The sequence below is a fragment of the Crotalus tigris genome, unplaced genomic scaffold (assembly GCF_016545835.1).
Source record: "Crotalus tigris isolate CLP2741 ecotype Arizona unplaced genomic scaffold, ASM1654583v1 scf7180000024387.2241675, whole genome shotgun sequence".
NCBI classification, from domain to species: domain Eukaryota; kingdom Metazoa; phylum Chordata; class Lepidosauria; order Squamata; family Viperidae; genus Crotalus; species Crotalus tigris.
In genome coordinates this window covers 1,148,864-1,172,604 of record NW_024100557.1, presented here as the reverse complement: position 1 = coordinate 1,172,604, position 23,741 = coordinate 1,148,864, and the positions used below count along the sequence as shown (strand labels likewise).

At 34.6% G+C, this 23,741-nt stretch overlaps 1 protein-coding gene across 13 annotated transcripts in view; it reads left to right on the top strand.

Annotated features, from left to right (window-relative positions):
- The window catches only part of LRRC7 (leucine rich repeat containing 7), a 206,142-nt gene that overhangs the window by 131,233 nt on the left and 51,168 nt on the right, over positions 1 to 23,741 (top strand). For all 13 annotated transcript variants that reach the window (XR_005554962.1, XR_005554960.1, XR_005554963.1 and 10 more), the window contains 9 exons: positions 1,181 to 1,244; positions 1,787 to 1,861; positions 3,842 to 3,986; positions 4,809 to 4,881; positions 13,172 to 13,301; positions 18,515 to 18,630; positions 20,589 to 20,658; positions 22,246 to 22,345; positions 22,988 to 23,112. Coding sequence is in view for 9 of the 13 variants with exons in the window: in XM_039329127.1 (XP_039185061.1) it covers positions 1,181 to 1,244; positions 1,787 to 1,861; positions 3,842 to 3,986; positions 4,809 to 4,881; positions 13,172 to 13,301; positions 18,515 to 18,630; positions 20,589 to 20,658; positions 22,246 to 22,345; positions 22,988 to 23,112 (898 nt within the window). In the remaining 4 variants the exon portion in view is untranslated. The remainder of the gene's footprint in view (positions 1 to 1,180; positions 1,245 to 1,786; positions 1,862 to 3,841; positions 3,987 to 4,808; positions 4,882 to 13,171; positions 13,302 to 18,514; positions 18,631 to 20,588; positions 20,659 to 22,245; positions 22,346 to 22,987; positions 23,113 to 23,741) is intronic.

Sequence of the window (23,741 nt, the reverse complement as noted above, 5' to 3'; positions counted from 1 at the left end):
TAGCATTTTGATCCAGAATGTTCTTGGTAAATGCAAGTATTGGGTTTGCAGAAATAATTTTCCAGTTATCAAAATGTTCCTTGAAGAGGATCAAATTTTGATACTTCTACCGTGTTTCCCCGAAATTATGACTCGGTCTTATATTTTTTTTCCTCCAAAAAAGGCACTAGGTCTTAATTTCAGAGAATGTCTTACTTTAAGACCACCATAGCCAGGCCTCCCACACCCCAACATCTGTCGCACTGCTGCTTGACTTCTGCTGCTGCTTGCCACCATTTGTGGCCAGACGCCATGTGGTGCATTGTGCTGTTGCCACTCCTCCCAGCAGGACACCACATGGTGCTTTGTACCATTTCTGCTGCTCGCGGCAGGACACCAAATGGTGCTTTGGGCCATTTCCACAGCAGAAACAGCCTGAAGCACCACATGGCCTCCTGCCGCAAGCAACAGAACCAATTCAGAGCGCATGAACAACAGAAGTGGCTCGAAGCGCTGCAGAAGCGCCCAAAGCGCACTAGCAGTGGAAACAGCCCAAAGCGCACAAGCAGCAGGAGTGGCCTGAAGTGTCATGCAGCGGCCTGGTGGGAGGATTGGCAACTGCGCAATGCATCACATGTCAACTGACCACAAGTGGCAGCAAGCAGCTGTAGAAAAAGTCAAGTAGCAACACAGGTGTCAGAGTTTGGGAGGCCTGGCTATGGTGGTCCTACCAGTAAGGTAAGCAGATGCAAGGCGCGTGAGGCAGCTTCACCCCCCTATCCCACTTTAGCTTGAATTTTAGGGGTGCTCCTCAATCCAAAACTAGGGTTTAATTTTGGAGTAGGGCTTATATCAGGCCCACCCCCAAAAATCAAGCTACGGCTTACTATCGGGCTGGGTCTAACTTTCGGGGAAACGTACAGATTTAAAATCTCAGTTTAAATAAAATGAGAGCTAATTCACACAATATTATGTATTTTAAGCTTTGTAGATCTTCGATCCATAATAAAACTGTGTGCCCAAAAGTACTTTTATAATAAAAGCAGCAATTTCTTCATTGGACAAAAAAATTGCTGACTGCTATGACTTCTTTAGATTTAACTATGTGAATAACAATGCATGCCTTATCATTTTGCATACTGTAGATTTATTAAATTTATTATTAGATAAAATGCTTATAATTGTCTTTGCTTTTTTGTAGGTCAATGCACAAACTGACCCAGCTGGAAAGGCTTGACCTGGGTAATAATGAATTTTCTGAGCTGGTAAGGAACATTTGTTCAAAAACAAACAAAATAACCATTCTAAAATAAGCAATCATTTAATATACAAACCCTCACTATTTAGTTTCCTCTGAAAGTTGAATAAATTTCTGTTCTGTGTAGATGACTTTAAAAAATCAGCTATGGGGTGATGTGGATCTATTTCTGTCTGTGAACCTTTTTTTAGAAGAGAATAGGAGAATCAGAAGTATAACTAGATATTTCTTTTTTTATTGTACCTAGTGCTGTAAGCTTTGTGGGATAATGTGGGAAAGTACTAAAATAAAGGCTTATACTTTCTATAACTCATAATATTTAAAAGTTTAGAGTTTGTAAAATTCTTATCCCAATCTGTAGCAGCCCTATTGTTATTTGGGCTGCTAACTTTTCCTCCCAGTTCTAATGAATATCAGATTGGTGCTTAGTTGACCAACTGAGGTATAGACTAATTAAACCATTTGTAAATCAAAATATGAAATTTCAATAATATTTAATGTAATAATCACTTAAAAGTGTATGTTTACATAAAACATGTTTTTTTACAGCCTGAAGTTCTGGAACAAATACAAAACCTAAAAGAATTATGGATGGACAGCAATTCACTTCAAACATTACCTGGGGTATGGCTGTATATACATATATGTACACATGAACTATATAATATTGCAGAAATGTATAATAAATATATTTTGGAAGTGCAGATCATTTTTCTTTATTGAAGTTATTTTGGTACTGCCTTCACTGAAAAATTTCTTAAAAATTTAGGGAGATATTGACACATGTATTTGCCTTGAAAATAGCCCATGTTGAACTGTGTACACAGTCAAACATCAAGTTGACCACAGGAAATTTTTGAGACATTTTTTATTATTTCATAAAATATTCATTGACTTTTATTTTACAAAATATATTATAGAATTTGCCCGATTTCTATTCCACCAGAATCTGGCTTCTGTATTTTGGACCCATTTTATAATTTAGCCTATTTGAGGTGCTTTGGTTTAAAAATTATTGCCCTACAATGGACAATTTCACCTAGTTAAAGGTTACACAGACAAAAAGAAGAATTTCAGTAATATATAGATTTAACAGTAAAAGTACATAAATCCAAAGAAAGAAGGAAGAAACACTCATATGAAAACAAAGAGAAAGTAATAAAAGAATAGATCGGCATAAAATAGTAAATTTTAAAAAGAGAAGCAAATTACCAAAATTGTTAGATCGGTAATTATGGCAATTGAAAATCAAATAAATCTTTATTATGTCCATAAGGTCAAAAGAATATCAACTGCAACAAATTAATGATGTTTCTGGAGATATTTAACTACATAAAATGAAGCAAATAATCTCCAAATTAGCATGAGTGCAGATTAAGAATTGTTATTAATTCAGCTTCCTATACTGTTCAAAAGGGACAACACCAAGAGCACATAACAAATTGTTTATTTTCTCCACTGAGTAAGGACTTTGACAGGAAAATTATGGCCATGTTTTTTTAACAAGATCAATATCACTACTGTATATAGCAGTTGAGAATAAAAGCTGTTTTGTGAGCTGGGCAAGGAATATTTAATATAAATATTTAATATAAGAGAGCAGTCTTCCATAGAAAGGCAATACAAACAAAGTTGGAGCTTTGATTAAATCATGCTGGATGTGTTTGTCAAAGGTCCATCATTTCAGATGAGACCAGGTTTTCCAGATTTAAATAATGAGCTGATTATACTATTTTGAGTCTGCAACAGTTACTGCCGTTTGTAAGGACACAACGTTGTACTGTAGTATCAAAGAGACCAGAATGCTTACCAAAATGTTTATCTTAATCCAATATAAATGAATAAATAGACTATGTGTAGGTACCTTCCCAAAAAATAGAAGGGCATGCAGCATGCCTGTTCTAATATATCCCCCATATTGATTAGGAGGGCCTTTGCACAACTTTCTGTTGTGTGCCACTTGTGCCCATTCCTAGAGTGAGGAGCTCTACTCACAGTCACTCATGCTCTGGTCACTTCCTAGTTGAATTACTGCAATGCGCTGTACAATGGGCTGCCCTTGAAGCATATATAGAAACTTCAGGGGGTGCAAAATGCAGTGGCATAAAGAATTATGTATGTTCTGGAAGAACCCACGTTATAATTGGGTTCAATTCAAGGTGCTGATGTTGACCTTTAAAGCCCCCCATTGCATGGGGACCAGGTTGCTTGATGGACTGTCTCCCAGATTTCATCTGCCCTTTCCAGTAGTTCCGGTAGAGAGGGCATATTACAGGTCCATTATTTAGAGAGCTACATTCAGCGGGCCATAGGTGGAAGTATATTATGCTCTTTTATGATCACCTTTGCCTCATATGGAAGTTACATAAAATATTCAAAACTTAATAACTATAGCTTCAAACAAAAAAAATATTAGGATATATTTTGGTTGGTATTTTCATTTAATCAGATCAATGAGACATCAAGACAATTTACTTTTGCTTCAGTAAATTGACATTGCCTGTTCATTAACTTTTAAGTTTGTAGTGTATTACTGTGTTAAATATTAGTAACTGCAATGAATAGTTGAATCAACTAACTATATTCTTATGTAATCTTATCAAGTCTATAGGACGATTAAAACAACTGATATACTTGGATATGTCAAAAAATAGGATAGAAAGTATAGATCTGGACATATCAGGATGTGAAGCCCTTGAAGATCTACTATTGTCATCAAATATGCTACAACAACTGCCAGATTCTATAGGTATTGACCAAATAATGACTACTCTGGAATTGGGTTTGGGGTAATAGATGAAATTCATTTAGATTCGTCTCAATAGTAAAGAAAAAACCAGTAAGCATAAGCAACTTTAACTTAAAAATATATACTGCTCTTACATTAAAGTTCAAGAAAACAAATGTTCATGTCATGCTTCAAAGTGTAAAAAAATGCATTCATTAAATTGCTCAGTATATCATTTTCCTACGTGACAACTCATGTTTGAGTATGTTTCTTAAAAGTTTTCAATAGCGTTAATATTTTTGTTTCATAATGTATCTTACAATAGATATAGTAATTTCATTTAGAAGATGTCACCAAGAATAATTATTCTCACAGTATGTAAAATTAACATCTTTGGATATAAGTTTCAAACTGCATTTTAAAAGGCATAGTGTAGGAATTAATTTAAATGGATTTCAATTAATTTAGATGCACTCTATTGGCAGCAGCAAAAATTGAAGTCTCTTTGGGAAAATAGTGTGTTTATCTATGGAAAAGAACACTTTCAGTTGATCTGTCAGATTCTGTCTGTGTGATTCTCTCTCTCTTTCAATCCTGTTATTTCAAGTCACTTCTGTTCATACATTTTTAATAGGCATCATAACATAGTACTTAGAACTACCAAACAACAAAAGCTGCACTTTGCATTGCAAAACAAATGTAGCATTTGCTTGCACTATCCCTTTTATTCTAACTCTCTTAACCAGTGTTAAGAAACATTAACCAACTATTTAACAATAACACACCCCCCCCCTCCTCTCTCTTCTCTCCTCTCTCCTCTCTTTCTCTCTCTCCTCTCTCCAGGGCTCTTGAAAAGACTGACTACTTTGAAAGTAGATGACAATCAACTCACAGTTCTGCCCAATGCTATTGGAAAGTAAGTGGAAAACATTTTAAAACTTTTCATTAGGTTATATCTTAACAAAAAGAAAACACTTATTTCCTTTTCTTCCTTTACTTTTTTCTGCAGCGTAATTTCTTTCTTTGTATTTTTGAGTTTTGATTTATTTCGGTCATCACTATATTGATAGGCTCCATCAGACCTTGGATTCATCAAGCACTCAAATAATGTTCTATATTATAGGCAGGAATGTCAAAACCAAAGTCACTAAAACTCTATAGATAATGTAGGTCAATCCATCTAAGTTCTATTTGTATAATAGAACTTACATTATTATTACATTATTGTGTAATAGAGATAATAATAATGTAATACTTATTACATTAATAATAATAAGATGTAATAATGTAATAGTAATTACAATAATGTAATAATTACATTATTATGTAATAGAACAGGAGGTTGAACTAGAAGACAGCCAAAGTCCCTTCCAGCTCTATTCTGATTAATCACTTTGATTCATTTCTCCACCAGATGGGAAAGCAGATGAGAAAGCACTGCCCAGTGGCATAGCCTTTTCTTTTGGGGATACTTACACATTGTTCTCCATGAGAGTATACTCATTGTCAAAACTGGGAATTGGTATTAATTCTATTTTCATACTTGTTATTCTTTATGATACAATATTTGCTTCTCCTTTTATAGCTTTATAACCTGCTCTTGTTTATTATTTCCTTATTGAGAATCAACTCTCAGATGACATGAGTCATGTCCAATGAGCTCTTAGTACATATTTCCTGCTATTGTCTAACATTAGAAAGTTCACATATTGTTCTGTGCAAGACCAAAATGCCATAAATGTCTCTATATAAGTAACTACTTGAGGAAATCAAGTTAAGGATATTAGTTTTCTTTTTAAATCCACTGATTTATTGATTTCAGTTAATGAAGAGATAAATATATGAAACTTTTCCAGTCTTTTAACCTCTGGATATGTCTGTTTCTGAAACAATGTTAAAATCAATAATTTTCATAGAATAACAATAACAGAAAATATTTCACCATAGTGTGGTTGACTTTGGTTTTGTGAACATCCAACCATTGTAATTTCTAGATCAGGGTTATATTGTTTGTTTCAATTGGTTTGAAAATAACAAAGACCAGGATCCAAGGAACAAGGTTTATGATGTGTGTTAAATATACTTTAAACCTGTATTTGTTTTGGTCCCATTGTTTTAAACCAATATCTGGACTATTTTTAATATTGTAATATTTTTTAAATACAATTTTGCCATTTGCTTTACTGAATAGAAACTGACAGTATGTTTTATCTGTTTAGAGTGTAAATTGCTTAACAAAGGTTTAAAAGGGTAGAAAAATGGAAGAGAGGGCACTGTGCACACCACCCTGAGCCCAGGAGAAAACTGGCATATACATCTAATGAATTAATAAACTAAAAATTTGTATCAGTGTAGTAAGCAACTTATGCAGTTGTATTAAGTTATAAAATTAACATTTTAGGTGTTAGCAGAAATATAGTGAGCACCGAGAAAAACTTTTATGTACATATATGCATATGTATATTGCATGTGGGTTTATTGATCAAATTACTTTGACAGAAAAAGTCTTATTTCTCTTTCTTTCTCATGCTGATCGTGTTTTGTGAACTGCCATCACCTGATGTACCAGATTTAAATTATTTGCTGAATCACTTATTTTCAGTGATGTAACTGGCAACTATAGGTAGTCCTTGACTAATGACCAGAAGTGAGTCCAAAATTTCTGTTGCTAAGTGAAACATGTGTTAAGTGAGTTTTGCCCCCATTTTATGACCTTTCTTGCTACAGTTGTTACATGAATCACTGCAGTTCTAAAGTTAGTTACATGGTTGTTAAGTGAATCTGGTTTCCCCATTGACTTTGTTTGTCAGAAGGTCGTAGAAGCCGATCACATAACCCAAAGCACTGCAACTGTCATAAATATGAGTCAGTTGCCAAGCATCTGAATTTTGATCACATGATCATGGGGATACTGCAATGGTCATGTCACTTTTTTCAGTTCCATTATAACTTCTAATGGTCACTAAATGAATTGTTGTAAGTCAAGGATTACCTGTACTGATTTAATAAGTCTGAATCCTTTTTGATATTTTCAATTAGAAGTGACCATAATTTTTATCCCTGCACAAAGGAAAATCATCATATAAGTAGCACTAAAAACATATACATCCCCAAATCAATTAGAGTATATTTGATTCACCTAAAAGTATTTTCCAGCTTTTTCATTTAAAACACACTCAAATATTTTAAAGCAAAACATAAACAGAGGAAATCAACCCATTCCCTCAACTGTCTCTCATTATTATGAATTCACACAGAAGATATATTTTCATGGAGTCTGCTTGGTGAAGTTATCTCACCTACTTAGCACAGAATATATGATTTTTTATAGAACATCTTGATGGAAGTCATAGAAGAACCTTCTTGGTCAAAGTAGGATCTTACACACTCAGGCATTCCCCTTTCTTCTCCATTAATCAACATATCAACTGCTTGGCTTAGAAATCATCTAATTCTTTACAAATATTTTTGTGATTGTTATAAAACCATCAAATGATTTTGAAGCACTCGTTAAAATCTTCTTAGAAACTGATTTGGTATAGTATCATGCTACTGCTTTCTGTGGAGTAGAGACAAATCTTTTTATTGTGAGAAGGGCATAATTGGTGGAAATAAGCTCAGCGTGAACTAGCCTGTGGCTGATCATGTTGCTAATTCCAGATAAATGACAGTTTTGAACATGGTTAGAGTATCCGCTCAAAGTCTGGAGTTAGTAGGTCTGCCTGCTTAAATGGTAATTAGCTAGACTCTCCTGCTGCTAATGGCTCCCTTCATCTTTGCAATGATGTGTATTTTTTTTTTCCTTTGCAAAGTATGTTGCACATAAGAAGGCATTTTGATGAGGTGGCGTGGAAAGAATCGCAGGATCTTTTTAAAAGATTTGATTTTTCAGCTCTTTCTCTATTTCTTAAAACACAACACAGGGAACCAGAACAAGTTATTTTCACATCTAGTAAGTCTTCACAGAAATGAAATGTAATGCAAGAGGCATTGGATAGCTAACAGTAGATAATATTTCTCGATAAACCGATATCATTCAATTAAATCATTTATACAAAATGATAGTGATTGCAATACTATGTAAAGGGCTAAACTCTTTTCTGACATGATAATTTTCTTAATGCAAAACTTTGTATGCCTAAAACATTAACAAAATACATTATATCTGGGTAATTTTATGATTCTTATGAATATTAATGGTCCTTGAATTTTATTATTATAAACAGAAGATATAAATTGAAATTCTCCTAAAGGAAGTTTTATTGAGTTCGGATCTAGTTACAAACAAATAAATAATAGTGGGGAGAATAATTATTCATCAGTAACCTACTAAAATCATGACCATGGAAACATCTTCAGGCACTGCTGGCTCAGTGGCTTTGAAAAAGAGACAAACACCACACTGTATAGTCAGCTACAACTAGCGGAGTAAAATCCGCAGGGACTCCTTTATCCTTACATAGCCTACTAAAATAAATCTATTATTATACTCTAGGGAAAAAGAACAGTAAAAACATTCTATAGGCCTATTCAAGTTGTCTATAAATGATAGTTAAAGACCTATTTCCAATTGCCAGCTTAATTTACAAATGATTAAAATTTAAAAAGTATATTATTGTATTACAGTTCTGTTAAGCTTGCAACCTTGCCAATTTTTCCCATGTTAAAGGCCAGCTCTTCTTATAATATATTTGGACATTATTGAAGAATTTATAAATTTTATTATCTCTGACAAATAATACTTAACTGTTCCTGGTCTCACGTTTCAGTGGTAGCATTCAAGGCCAATTCATGCAACAGACAGTGTGGAATATTATGGATTATTGAATTTTAGTCTCAGTTCAAGTGTACATAATAAATTACATGCAGCATCTCATAAAAGAAACTCTGTGAATGCATTCTCACATTAGTAATTGTAAGAAATCTTCCATTTCTAACACAAACCTGTTTTGGATAATATTCAGCAAACTATTGACATAAAATACAGTTAATCAAGTTTAATCCAGTTAAACATGTGTAAGGGCCGCATTAGGAATTACATTATAGCAAGAAGAGCAGCAAAATATGGTTATTTTTTCCATTCTTATTGCACTGGGGGGTAGCCAACCAGTGGCCTTGTATAGAGTGACACATTCTGTTGAGGAGGGAGAATCACAGGAATAACCACAAGGCCATTATGAGAAATATTTCAGGCACTTGGCAGATAAAGTTGCTCGAATGTACTCAGAGTTTGACTCTGCCTGGATAATTCCATGTGAATTGACTAAGATAGGGATCCCCAACCCTCCGTTCGTGGACCCACCTTGGCCCATGGCATGCCAGAAACTGAGCCACCCAAACAGGCGGAACCCTATCCATGGGACGCAGGCAGCATGTGAAACCATGCCCCCTCCAGTCCACAGAAAAACCTCCCTCCAGGGAACCAGTCCCTGGTGTCCAAAAGGTTGGGGAGCCGATGAACTAAGGCATGGTCTTGTTCTACTAACTGATATATGTTTAACCCTGTAAATCCCGAGGAGATAGATATTTGGTGCAATTAATTTGGCTACTTATCCTTTAAACTCATGACCCAGCTGACTATTTAAGGTTGTGTGGCTGGGTCCATGTGATAATGAATGCACCCTTGAGTAAGGGAATGGCTCATCCCTCTCCTCAAGAAGCAGTTGTGGTCTGAACAATTTCTCCAATTTTCATGTTAGGATTTCAGCTTAGAGGGACTAAGATGAAGTGAATCTAGACCATTTTTTAATCAGGATTCAGACCAGGATATAGAATGGAGATGGCTTTGATCAGCCCTATTAATGACCTATGGCAGAGTTGGGATAATGATGGTGCAATTGTCCTGGTTCTCAGCAGCTTTCAATAACACTGATCATGTTATCTTTCTGGACCAAATGTAGGTAAAGGAAGGAGGAGGCAGAGGGACAGACACAATGTGGTGGTAGTTCTCATTCTTTTTCCACAGCCAGTTCCAGTTGGTGGTGATGGAATGGGAAGGAGAGAAAGGGACTCCTGTTTAACATCTACATTTAAATCAGTGGGCGAAATTAGATATTAGATATTAGATCTAGAATAATATCTAGAAATTAGATATTAGATATTAGTATGCTTGATCAATTTGCTTGAGTTCTACATCACAACCCCTACCTGGCTAAGAGATGTTCAAGAGATCTTGTTTTTACAAAATCATTACTTTGACAAAGAATTTTATTAGAAGAAGTTAGGAATCTCTTCCTATCTGTATAGCCAGCCAGCAAACCTATCTATCTGATTTCCTTCCTGGTCACTGACCTATGATTCCCTTCTCATATTTCAGTAAAGGAAGACATTTTTGCACGGATCTTTTGAAGAGATCTTAGCAGATCTTTCCACTAAGTGGTCAGAGAAATTTCTGAAGACATCTAAAATACACATTTCTACCTCATAAATTAAGAGATTTAAAATATTTAAGCAATACTTAAGACCTATTTGGTCTTAAAATGCCAGGTTTCTCCGAATAGTATTCAGTAAGAATAATTGATTTTAAAGTAATGAGGAACCATAGTAGATAATTTTGTTACGTTGTTAATGATATAAAATATATCATTAATATATTAATTTATGGTTTCTTTTTATTAGCTCAACTTCTAAACAAATGATTTCAACATTGTATTAATGAATAATTAATTAATTTGCAGGCTATAGAACTATACAGCTCTTTCTATAAAATTACATTTAATGTTTAGAGTCATATTACCGTGAATATCATCAGAAACACAAGAGTTTCTCTACTGTAATAATTACAGCTTTTTTTATTTCAGGCCATAAGGACAATTATAAAGGAATGTCACATCTTTTAGCGTGCTGTAGAGACAATGAATCATGTTTGTTCTGCCAGGTGGTCTTTTAAACTACAATGCTTCTGGCTGGATTGGCTTCTCTCAGTGCAAGCATAAAGTGGATCTCAGCTAATTTGTCTGAATGTTAGCTTTCAAAACAGTTGCTTTCTCTGGTTTGAATGACAGCTTGGCAGTACAAACAATAAAATCAAAAACCTAACAAAGCCTTCAGCTGTTCTCTTTGCAACCTAGTTCACTAATCACTACATAGCTTTAAAAAGGATGATAGCTTTCAGTCTTTCATGCAAGTATAGTTGAGTAGCTACTAGCAGAAAAAATATATGGGGAACTAAATAGGTAATTGATTATAGATCAGTTGTTTTAGATTTCTTAGACTAAGGAATTTTAAAGATAAAAAAGAAATAGAGGATTCACAGGATGCTCATACTTTTTCATCAGTCCAGGCCGTTTGTGAAAAAGAAGTTTGGAATCTGGCCATCTGAAAAATATATTATTCCTGGCTCTGAGATGTCAGGATTTGTCCTCTTTCAGCTTATATTGCATAACTGGTAGCCAAGAATATTCCTGTTAAATAATAACTGTTCTTTGTCCCAAATCCTCCCCTAGATTATTCAGAGATGATTTAGATATTTGTAAACAGTCAAATGTAGACATTTAAGGTAATCCAGTGAAATTGTTGAAGTTCTACTTCAGGTAACAATATGAAGATGTACTTAATCAAACAAGTTCAAATTCTTATTTTGATATATGTGTTTTACAATAACTATAGGCCAGTGGTTCTCAACCTATGGGTCGGGACCCCATTTGGGGTCGAACGACCATTTCACAGGGGTCGCCAAACAAGGCTGTCCGCCATTTTTTCCCCCTTTTCTTTGGCCATGCCCCTGGCACCTGGTGATTTATAAGTGGTTGGGGGTCACCACAACATGGGGAACTGTATTATGGGGTCGCGGCATTAGAAAGGTTGAGAACCACTGCTATAGACAGTCCTTGACTTATGTCCTCAATTAAGCCCAAACTTTCTGTTGCTAAGTGAGATATTTGTTAACTAGGTTTTATCCCATTTTACAACCTTTTTGGCACATTTGTTAAGTGAATCACTGCAGTTGTTTAAGTTAGTAACATGTTTGTTAAATGAATCTATCTTCTCCATTGTCTGAAGGTAAAAAAAGGTGATCAATGACCCTGGGACACTGCAACCATCATAAGTATGAGTCAGTTGTCAAGCATGTGAATTTTGATCACATAACCATGGGGATGCTGCAACAGTTGTAACTGAGGAAAATTGTCATAAGTCACTTTTTTCAATGACATATCTTTGAGTGGTCACTAAATGAACTGTTGTAAGTCAAGGACTACCTGTAATTATATCACCAAATATTTTTAGCAGCAATTGTTTTTCACTGTATTTCTTTTTCAGATACAAGGTCTATATAGAATGTTACCTATCAGTCTGAAAAACAAAACATTCCTACAAAGGATAAAATTTCCCTCGAATGCTTCATTTACAAGGGCTGATGCAAGGAACATAACTTTAATTGTGATTTTTTATTCTTTAGGGTCATCAAGAGAATGGAAGTGGGAAGATATACTGTATAAAGTTTTGTTTTATTACATGGTCTGTTTTAGCGCAGTTGGAATTAAATGATTATGAACAAACAATACAGTGCCTAAAGAAAATATAGTGTTCAAGTAATAACAACCAACAAATCATTAAGTTTTTAAACTAAAACATGTTTAAAAAATCAAATGTGGTATTATTGTTACAAGTATATAATACTTCAACTTCAATTTTTCTCATTTTTCTTACAGGATTTGATGGTTTAAAATTATTGATAAAATTTATTTAATTATGAATTTGACCGTTCCTGTTTCATTTATAGTACAGAATTACACCGTTATATATATCTTCACGCAAGAAGATTTCTATGTGAAGGTTTAGTAATGTGTATGTAAAAATACAAATAGCAAATAATTACTTGCCAAAATGTGCTTTCCTATATATATCAGCAAATTTTGACAAGTAATTATTTGCTATTTGTATTTTTACATACACATTACTAAATCTTCACATAGAAATCTTCTTGCGTGAAGTTGCTTTTATTCTGGAAAACTAGCGATTTTTGTTGACAATAGTGTACTTGATGGACTATTGCTTTCTTTAATTTGTAAGCAGCTCCAAATCTCTCGCCCTTTTGTACTTCCAGCCTACCTTTATTTTGTAATTCCCCCCCCCCCAAATAAAATGTAAGAAAATTTTATGCCTCTTTGCCTAGTTCACAAATCTGGATGTAGAAAGTTAATTGCAAAGAAAATAATGATTAATCCCTTTGAGAGCTAGACTAACAGATGTACTTAACATTTCAGTTTATCTTTATTAGAAGAGTTTGACTGCAGCTGTAATGAACTGGAGTCTCTACCTCCCACCATTGGCTATCTACACAGTCTCCGAACTTTAGCTGTAGATGAAAACTTCCTGACTGAACTTCCCAGAGAAGTAAGGATTTATTGGGAAATACAATCTACTTCAGTAATGCCTAGTCTTCATCTAAAACATTTTTTCATTTGTATCATTATTGAAAGGTATCAGGACTGTGTGCTTTAGTCATTGATTGAATGGGAAATGATAGTATCCAAAACCCAGGTGGAGTTTGAAATATTCTAGTTTGCAATAGTTCCAGATTTAATTGTAAGTGTATTGTTGATGGCTCCCTCAACCATCAAGTGCCACTAAGTTGCTTTCGGTTTAGAAAAATGCAGCAGCTAATACAGTACATTTCAAAAAGAAAATGAAAAGAGTCTCAGGAGATTTGAAGGAGCTTCTTTATTATATCAAAGTAGTATTGGTCTGTAATGTGGAGAACAATGGTTAGATGAATACTGCGTTAACCATCCCACATAATTTCTTCTGAATGATTTATATTGCAAAAGCACCTAATGGATTACTGGATACTTTCTTTCCTTAATAGTTGAAGGACTACTAGCACCTAGTATCCATACTCCATAAGTGTAATCAAGGAGGACCAATTTCATTTTTCTTTCAGACTTATCTTCCTTAGTAGTAGTATTTTTGGAAAACTCTTCGCCAAATGAAAAAGTCAATAATGTTACATCTGTTATGATTTCATAATTTTTAATCATTCATTGGGGGAAGGATTTCTAATCATGGAATCAAGGAAGCATATTTTTTATTCTTTGTATGAATGTTTAGTTATTGCTATTATTTTCAGAAGAATAATTTTGCAACAGAAACAACATAATTTTCAATAAAAACCCCAAGCTTTTACAAGTCAGGTTCCATACATTTCCTGGCTTCTATAAACTTCTGTAACAGTCAGAGTAATCAGTTAAGATGATAAAAAAAAATCATCTTATTCTTCCCCTCCTCCATCTTCAACTACCTTCCTAATCCTGCATCCTTAGCAGACATTAGATTCAACCGGTTTTCTATTATGAGAATAGTTTCTGATTCTTCCCTTTTATTAACATAGCTTGTAAGAGAGAAATCAATAGCTGGAACACCCAATTATGAAAGTATATAATTAGAAGAGTAAATTATAACCTTTCTGGGACCTGAGACAATATTTTATTGAATGGGAAGAATTACGGGCACATCCAATAGCAGTATTTTCAGTTTTAGAAGAACTTGTTTTCTTCACATTCATCATCCTTCCTCTATAACTAAAATAAGCAGACAGTTTTACAACTGCAGGAAACAGCTCTAAGAATTTTTTACAGTCTTCCTGGGCCAGGTTATCACTCCAATGCATCAGATGTTCCTAGAAAGAGGAATCTCATTCATAAGGCCCTCATTAAAGAAAAAAGATTAGGTCTGTGTTATTATTGCTATCCATAGACTATGATTTATGAGTGGAAAAAACATACCACATCTAATAGATATACTTCCACATAACTTGCATCATTTGTTATAGAGGTGTTTTTCATAGTGTATAGAAATCCAAGAAGCAGAACTGGCAGGAAATGTGGTGTAAAGTCTAGATCCAGACAACATGATCTTAAGTGAACAATAGTATCCATTATTTTGCAGTAAACAGTATTAAAAATGTACTGCAGATGACTTAGAAACTAAAGACTCATCCAAAGTCTGTCCTTAGATGCAGTCTAAAAGAAAATTCTTCTCTTTTTTTGTGCAGGTAAATTTCAGTGATCAAACAAGATGGTTATTGCCATCTTAGTGTTTCAGAATGCTCTCTTTTAATTTCAGTCATACAAAGTCAAAAACAAAATTCATTCAATGATCTAGCTGATCATTTGTCTCTGGTCATTTTATCTACTCAGAGTGCTCAACAAATTTCACAGCAAAAATTTCATGTTTTTGCAGACAATTCAACAACTGCATTTATTTCAGGATAAACAATATAGTTATAAATGGGCCTATCAGCCTATCAGCCTTCAGAAACCATGAAAGGCATGTTGATACTCTTCTAAGCAGTTTCCTTTATTGTTTCCCACTTACGACAGAAAACTTGAAATAGAAATAGAAATAGCAAAAATAAGGATGGAGTTCAAACTTGATGACTTGTGACTAAAGCTGTGGAAATAAAAATGTCTGAAAATTTTCCCCAATCCATTCTTATGGGAGAGGCAGTTTGGAAAGATGTTAGTTCATTCATTCTGAGCTACTCCCAGTCAAATGACACAGGGTGAAGCTGTTATTAAGGGATTAGAAGTATTCCAGAAAAGACACTCTTCATTGTTTTCCCTTAGGAAATACTCTCCAATACTGTTTCCTGATTTTCATATTACACAATATCTGCCATTCTCACTTTTTACAGCAAATCATACATTTTGTTACCTGCAGACTCTTCCAGTTCATTATTCCACCAACTATCTTTGTACAGGTTTCCCTTCAGCATAACTCTAATCACTACTGTGGTTTTCTTCTTTTTAGTTTGTCCCAAAAGACCCTCACCTCATCTTTTATCATGTCTACTTTCTATTAATTCTTTGGAGAGATTAATACTTTTTCATGTAATGCTGATATCTGGCAAATCATATCCTGTGGCTACAGAGCCTTTAGTCCTCTGTATAATACTTTTAAGTTTTGTTAAAATATTGGGCCATTTTTTTGATGCTGATTTTTTTTTAAGTAGAGTCTCATGTTTTCGTTTTCATATATTATATCCTTTTATAAAGAAGATTGACAAAGGGGAAAATATAAGTCAATAACCAGTTCGATTTCTTTAAAAATATTTCTAAGGGAGAGCAAGGTTCAGTCAATGGATTCTACATTAAACGCCTGAATTTTATATTTAGTCTTTCAATAGTTTAGATCAGGGGTAGTCAACCTTGGCTCTTTTATGACTCGTGGACTTAGCTGGCTCAGGAATTCTGGGAGTTGAAGTCCACGAGTCATAAAAGAGCCAAGGTTGATTACCCCTGGTTTAGATGAAGTGTTTAAAATCTGTTGAAAAAAAAAAGAATGACCATCAGATATGAACAAAATTATTCAACCAATTCCAAGAAGAAATTAATCATTGACCTCTACAGACATGGGGCTTCTCAAAACTTTTTTTGTTCTTTTCTGTTCTTTCAGAGAATGCTTTCAAAAGTTGCAATGTGATATTATCTCCATAGATGCATATTAGTTTAGAACAGCCTTTCACAAATTAATGCCTTCCACATGTATTAGACCACAGCTTCCATTAACTATCCAGTTTAGGAAAAGCTAATTAAAATAATGTTTATTCTGAGAACTAGAAACTCATTCATGCCTAAAATCAGGATGATTATATGATTAATAGTGCTATCTAATAGATCTAATAGATCTGTAGTACAGCAGAATGGGAAAACTTCAAAAGATGAACAAGACAAAGCAAATGAAGGTTTTTACTTCTAACAATGGACCAGTTTTCAGTGTTGATTTCTTTTGGTGAGATAATCTGAGAACTGACAATCAGTGGCTCTTGTTCTGCATTTGGACTACATATCATCATGCCCTTCTTCCATTTTTATTAATAATGTTACAGAGTGTCTTTTTTATTTTAATTTTTTTTTAAAAAAAACTTTTTCTTTTCTTGTGTGATTCTCTTTCCATTAACATCCACCCATCTTTGTCTCATGGCTCTACAGATTGTGCATGGTGGCTATATAGACCAGTGGTGACGAACCTATGGCACACGTGCCAGAGGTGGCATTCAGAGCCCTCTCTGTAAACACGTGTGTCGTTACCCCAGCCCTGCTTCCCCCCATGGCCCCCTCCTCATTAGCAGCCTCCCCCAGAGGAGAGTAGCTCCTGACATGGCCCGCACAGAGCAGTGCAGCCACATGGCAGCAGGGCAGCAGGGACAAGACTCCGCCCTCACGCCCCATCGTGCGCAGATGATGCTGCAGGGTGTGGGCAGAAGGCGTGGCTGCCATGGCGCTGCATGGCTGCCTGGGCAATCTGTTGCGGGCTGTGGAGGCAGTAGGTGGCCCTGTGGGTGGGTGGGGGGCAGAGTGGGAGTGGAGCAGGGGGCAGGGTGGTTTTTGGGCAATTGGTGTCTAAAAGGTTCGCCATCACTGATAAAGACAGAGGAAAGAAATAAAAGCAACAGATCTAAAAGGAGCTTCTTATGGGTCTGTAATCCTCAAAAAACATAGGTGACCATGTTTCATCTTCATCCTATCTATCAGTATAGATATTGAATCACTTTATTATCCATATAAGAAATGTACAGTATCATGGAATACATCACACATTAATTAAACATCAATTAGGGACCTTTAATGTAATTCAAAATGTCTGCTTCATAGATTTATGTTATTATGAATGAAGGTGAATATACGTGAATATGCCATTTCTACCTAGGCAGCTCACAATAAAATATATTGCAGGGTCCTATCTGGGTCACTGCAAGATTATCCTGAGCTGCCTAGGTAGAAATGGCATATAGGTTGAAATAAATAAACAAGCTGCGTTGCCAGAATAGTGATACATTTTTCATTGCTAACCTGAGTGCATATATATATATTGTCCCCACTGGTGTGAGAAGAGAGCTAGGCCACAACTCTTTTGATGGATTGCAAGCAACTTGGAGGAAGTTTGCTTTTTAAAAAAGTTAATTAGGCCTATGCATACAAAACAAGAATGCTGTTAAAACCAGCCCCCATAATAGAATAATAGGCCCTTGTGATATCACATTGTTAGAGAAATGATGTGGGAAATAAGCATATTAGAGCATCTCATTCAGATAACCAGAACTTTTTAAGTTGCTAAATTTCTGGCTGAACAGACTTTTCTAGGATGAGTATGAATGCTAATTAGGATATCCTTTCAATACTTCTGTACTCACTTGAAGAAGGCAATTCATGTGAGGTTGCACAGAGACTACCAACAACAAATATATTTTTGGTTTAATCCATTTGTAACCGGAGCTATGTGGAACAACATATAAAATTAATGACTCCAATCTGGGTTGGTCACCAGGACCAGAGGTTTTCTCTTCCAAGCTTTCGGGCTTGTGTTGGGGCCCATCTTCAAGGAAATTCTCTCTAGCCTTGAAATTTCCTAAAGATGGGCTCCAGCACAACTTCCGAAAGCTTGGAAGACAAAACCTCTGGTTCCTGGTGACCAACACAGATTGGATCCTGCAACAATATTTGTGAAAATTAATGAAATTTAATTAATTTGAAGGAATTACCATTCATTAATCCTAAACTGTTGTAATGTCATTGAACATGTCTAACAATTCTCTTTCTTGTCTACAGATTGGCAGCTGCAAGAATGTAACCGTCATGTCCCTCCGTTCAAACAAACTGGAATTTCTTCCCGATGAAATTGGTCAAATGCAGAAACTCCGTGTCTTAAATTTGAGTGACAACAGGTAATGCTTTTATTGTTTTAATTTTACTTGTTTTATGAGCATCCCAAGGATAGAGAACCATCTGTGATGTAAATTACTAAAATATGTTTCTTTTAAAATGTTACCAGATTATTGGTTGATAAGAAAACAAATACAAATGTACACTCTTTGCTTCTAGATATTTTTCCCTCAGGAAGAACTTCTGTTTTGGAATTGTTATATTTTCCTGCTCTAGTTATTTCATTCTTACCATAAAGCAGCTGAGGTTTTTTTAAGGGATTGATCAATGACAATCTAATCCAGTGTTTCTCAACCTTGACAATTTTAAGGCATGTGGACTTCAACTCCCAGAATTCCACAGCCAGCATTGCTGGCTGTGGAATTCTGGGAGTTGAAGTCCACATGCCTTAAAATTGTCAAGGTTGAGAAACACTGATATTCTAATCCATATAATTAGAATTGAAGGAAACAGGAAAGAATAGCAAAACAAAACAAAACAACAAAACAGGTTAGGTTTGAAGTAGGGGATAGTAGTTCAGCATATACATGGTCATCTAATTCGGTGCAGTAATTCAGAAACTACTTCTGACTGCCAATTGCTTAATGGAGTTGAATGCAAATACAAAGAAACTGGCAGCATGGAAAGTAATCAACATTGGATGCTTGTCCAAAAAAGCTGAGAGCTCCATTTTCTCCCTAAAAACAAATTTCTGAACTGATCATTTACTCAGATAAACATTGCTCTGTTCTTTAATTCTCATTGGGCCTTTCTTCAATTCTCTATGCCCTGGATTCCAAATACAAATCCTTGAGTCTAGCTGACATTTCTCTTGGCAATCTGACTAAAAAAAAAAAAAAATGAAACGAGTGAATCCTCCTGTCCCCAAAACCACCTAAAATATTTATTTTGGGGAAAACACCAAATCTTTTTCCCCTTAGGCAAAGGAAGAAAAAACATAGGAGATTCCTTCAAGTGTAATTTTGAGATGAAACTATGACACTTTTCATTTTGACTAGGGTATACAATTTGTAGATGATCAAAGGTTAACTCTTTCTTAGAGCTTAGAGGAGAGAGAGTTAAGTGCATGGCTACTGTAGGATCATTCAAGCTGGTTGTGGTCAAAATTCAGATATTTGGCAACTGAATCATATTTATGACAATTGCAGTGTCCCGGAGTCATGTGATCACTTTTATGACCTTCTGAGAAGCAAAGTCAATGAGGAAACCAGATTCATTTAATGACCGGGTTATTAACTTAACGACTGCAGTGATTCACTTAACCACTATCGCAAGAAAAGTCATTAAATGAAGCAAAATTCACTTAACTGTTTCACTTAGCAATAGAAATGTTGGATCAATTGTGGTCGTAGGACTACCTGTATTAGCACCAGTTCCAAAATAATAGTATAATATATCAAATAAATCTGAATCTCAGTCAGGCCTCTCTTTTATTTTTACTGTTATATATTTTCAAGGAGAAAATTTATTTGACTACTAATTTGAATAAATGTCTTCAAATTGTAAATAAGAAAAAAAATCAAGCAACATCACAAAATAGAAATTAGGATTAGCGGGAATCTATACAGCCAAAAATATTTTTAAATGATAAAATATATTGCTATTAAATATATTCTATTCTTTTTAATAAAAGTGAAGTTTCTAGATTCCAACTAATTCCAAAGTGCTTGACAATTGTTGCATATAGATGAGCAAATCACAACTAAAATTGTCAGTAGTTTCATTTATTATTTTAACCATCTAAAGATTTAGGAAATACATTTTTCATTTTAAATAAAAGAGCTAAATTAATGTTTCTGTTAAAACATTTTAAAAATAATTAAAAGATATTTTAAAAATTACCAAATGTGTATTGTGGTCTCACTGCAAAGTATTGTTTAAATAAATGTCAAAGTCTAAATAATGTTGTATTCAGGAAGGATTCATTTTGTCTAAATATTGGGATGTTTTTTTAAAACAGGTTAAAAAATTTGCCCATCACTTTTACAAAGCTTAAAGAACTTGCAGCATTGTGGCTTTCAGATAACCAGGTATGTATTTAATATCCATTTGTACATAACAGCTAAACAAAAGGGGACTGATATGATTTATATTTGTAAATTACATTGTCATCATAACAAATCAAGTTTCAGATTTTAGATACAAAAGTTTAAACAGTATGTTTTCCCAATTTTTTATCTATCATCAAATTTTTCAGTGAATTTGCTGATGGTAAAGAACTGGGATTCTTGCTAAAAAAAACTGACCAAAAGAAAAGTCTCTGCAATAGCTAGACATTTTGTTTCTTTTTTACTAATAGTATTTCTATTATATATTATATTTCTATTTATATTTTTCTAGAAAATAAATAGCTTTGTTTTGAGCTGACTAAAGTGCAAGATTTCAGTTCAGAGTTTTTGTTAATATATCATTTGTCTTAGTAATTTATACTTTTCAAAAAGACATATTTAATTGAACTGTATTCTAATGTGTATTATTTTTACAGACCAACTCTGTTGTCCTGGAAAAGCATCTCAGAAAGTATAGGATCACTTAGATTTCTCCTCTGCAGAAGCATTCAATGTTTTTTCCTTCTTTGGTAGAACTCCCAACAGGAAGGGGGGGAAAAAAGATGGAAACATGGCAAGGAGATTGGGGGATGTTTTTATTTCATAGGACACAAACCTCTACCCAACATGAATAAAAAGGTTTAGCCCAGCCTGCAGAATTAAAAAAAGCATCTCTTCCATTTATTTATATAAACCATTCACTCGGATTACAAGTTGTATCTAAGTTTCCACTGTGAAACTTTTTTTAAGTAAGCATGCAAAGAAGCTGACTTTTACATGCGAGTAGAAAGAGTTTCCTAAGTTCTAAGCTCCCAATAATTGTGCTCAGATATCTTTTCCCCTGAAAGACTGAGTAAGACAAGTTTTTTTCATGGTGTATTCTCTGGTTCAGATAAATGTAAAAATCTTCTTTCATAAAATCACCAAGTTTGCATATCATGCTAAACCAGCAAGAGTACCACGCTAAGTTGGAGCACCACACTGAATAAAAATAAATCATATTGTGGTTTAGTATTTTGTATGAAGCGAAGAACTGTGAAGGTGTTTCACACAAGAAGAAGCTCAAGACCTGTTTGATATTATCATATCTCTATCATACCCTTCAAAACTGATATTGCATTTTTTTCTCTGATTTAAGTGAGCTAAGCAGAGATGCTATAGGGAAGGATATACTGTATATGTAAAACTTGTGTGTGTGTGTGTGTGTGTGTGTGTTTCATGTAGGCTTCTGAATTGTATCCATAGTTTTAAAGGTATCATAATTGCCTTTCTGTATCAAAACAGTATGGCAATATAACGAACAATAAATAAATCACAATAGTGCATCATCATTTGAAGTCTGTAGATGTTACAGAAATATTAATGCAATACAATTTCATACCTGAATATTAAATTTTAGCAGGTTTTCATTTTAACTGAAGGTTGTTACCAGTACCCTTTGTAATGAAACACTGCTTATTAGCATTCATAATATTTTAATGCCATTATTTTATCTTGCTTCATTGCCACTTTTTTCTGTGAGATATAATGTTATATATGACTCTGTCTGTGTTTTTCTTTAATTTACAGTCTAAGGCTCTGATTCCTCTTCAAACTGAGGCACATCCAGAAACAAAGCAAAGAGTGTTAACTAACTACATGTTTCCTCAGCAACCTCGTGGTGATGAAGGTAAAATTATTAACCAATTTTTCTAAATGCATAAAATAACACAATGGTTATTAATATCCAAAAGTAGATAGAAATCTTATTAATAATTCTACTGTTTTTATAATTTTAATACCATTCAAATCACTTACATATTTCTGAAGCAATTTCAGGAAGGCAGGCCTTGGTTAGTTCTATATATTTCCTGACCAATTTATCTTAGATTAGCTTTTGCTTTCTGCAGTCAGAATTATGTCCCAAAGTCAGTGTGTTACAGAAAATAGAATTTGCACTGATTTAGAAATAACAGATCTCAGTGTCAAAATAATTCCATATTTAGGATGGCAAGTCTTAGGCTGTGTATTATAATATCATAATTTTGTGGTTATGCTATAAAGACTTATGATGAGTGAAATTAATTTCTGAATAATTTTCAATAGTTTTTGAAGGGCCAGCTATGAAATATTTTTTTGTCTACTTGCACTTAAACATAGATAAGCAAAAGAGAAATGTGTAGAATCAATAAATGAATAATGTAGAAATGAAAAAATAACACATGGCATGTAACTGTGCCTTTTTGTTTAGAGTCATCATAAATTTAAAAGAATAGCAAATTTTGTTAGCTAGTTTATTTGATTCTAGCCTTCATTTCTAAATTAATTACAGATTTCCAGTCTGATAGTGATAGTTTTAATCCTACTCTTTGGGAGGAACAGCGGCAGCAACGTATGACAGTGGCCTTTGAATTTGAGGAAAAAAAGGAAGAAGAGGAAAATGCCGGAAAAGTTAAGGTAAGTGGGGTTATATTTCTTGATTATAGCTGCAGTTCAGATAACGTTCAGTGAATATAGAAAACAGATAAATTATGGCCGGAACAGCTATGACCTTCTAGAACAGTGATAGCGAACCTTTTAGAGACCGAGTGCCCAAACTGCAACCCCAAACCCACTTATGCATCGTGGGATGCCAGGTGGGTGTGCCCATTGGGTGGGCGTGGCTGCAGTGGTAATGGCAGACTGCGTGGGACTAAAAAGTTCAATCAATCAATTCCAATTTTGCAAGATCTTTTTCCCCCCTGCGAGAAGTTGAAATTGACTGGTTGATTCAACCTTTTTTTTTTTTTTTTTGCACACAGCGGAGGCCTAAAGCGAAAAGGTTTTATAAAACCCAGCTGAAGGCCTAAGACTGGGGCGACGGCGCGCATGCCCACAGAGAATGCTCTGAGTGCCACCTCTGGCACCCATGCCATAGGTTCACCACCACTGTTCTAGAACATGCTGAACTTAAGTCGTCAGTACTCTCATTTTGAGCCAGATTGGCTAGATCGACTGATAGTTGTTAAAAGCAACATTTGGAATATCATAAGTACCCGACCATTGGAATAGTATCTACTCCACATATCTATGTATCAATATAGTAT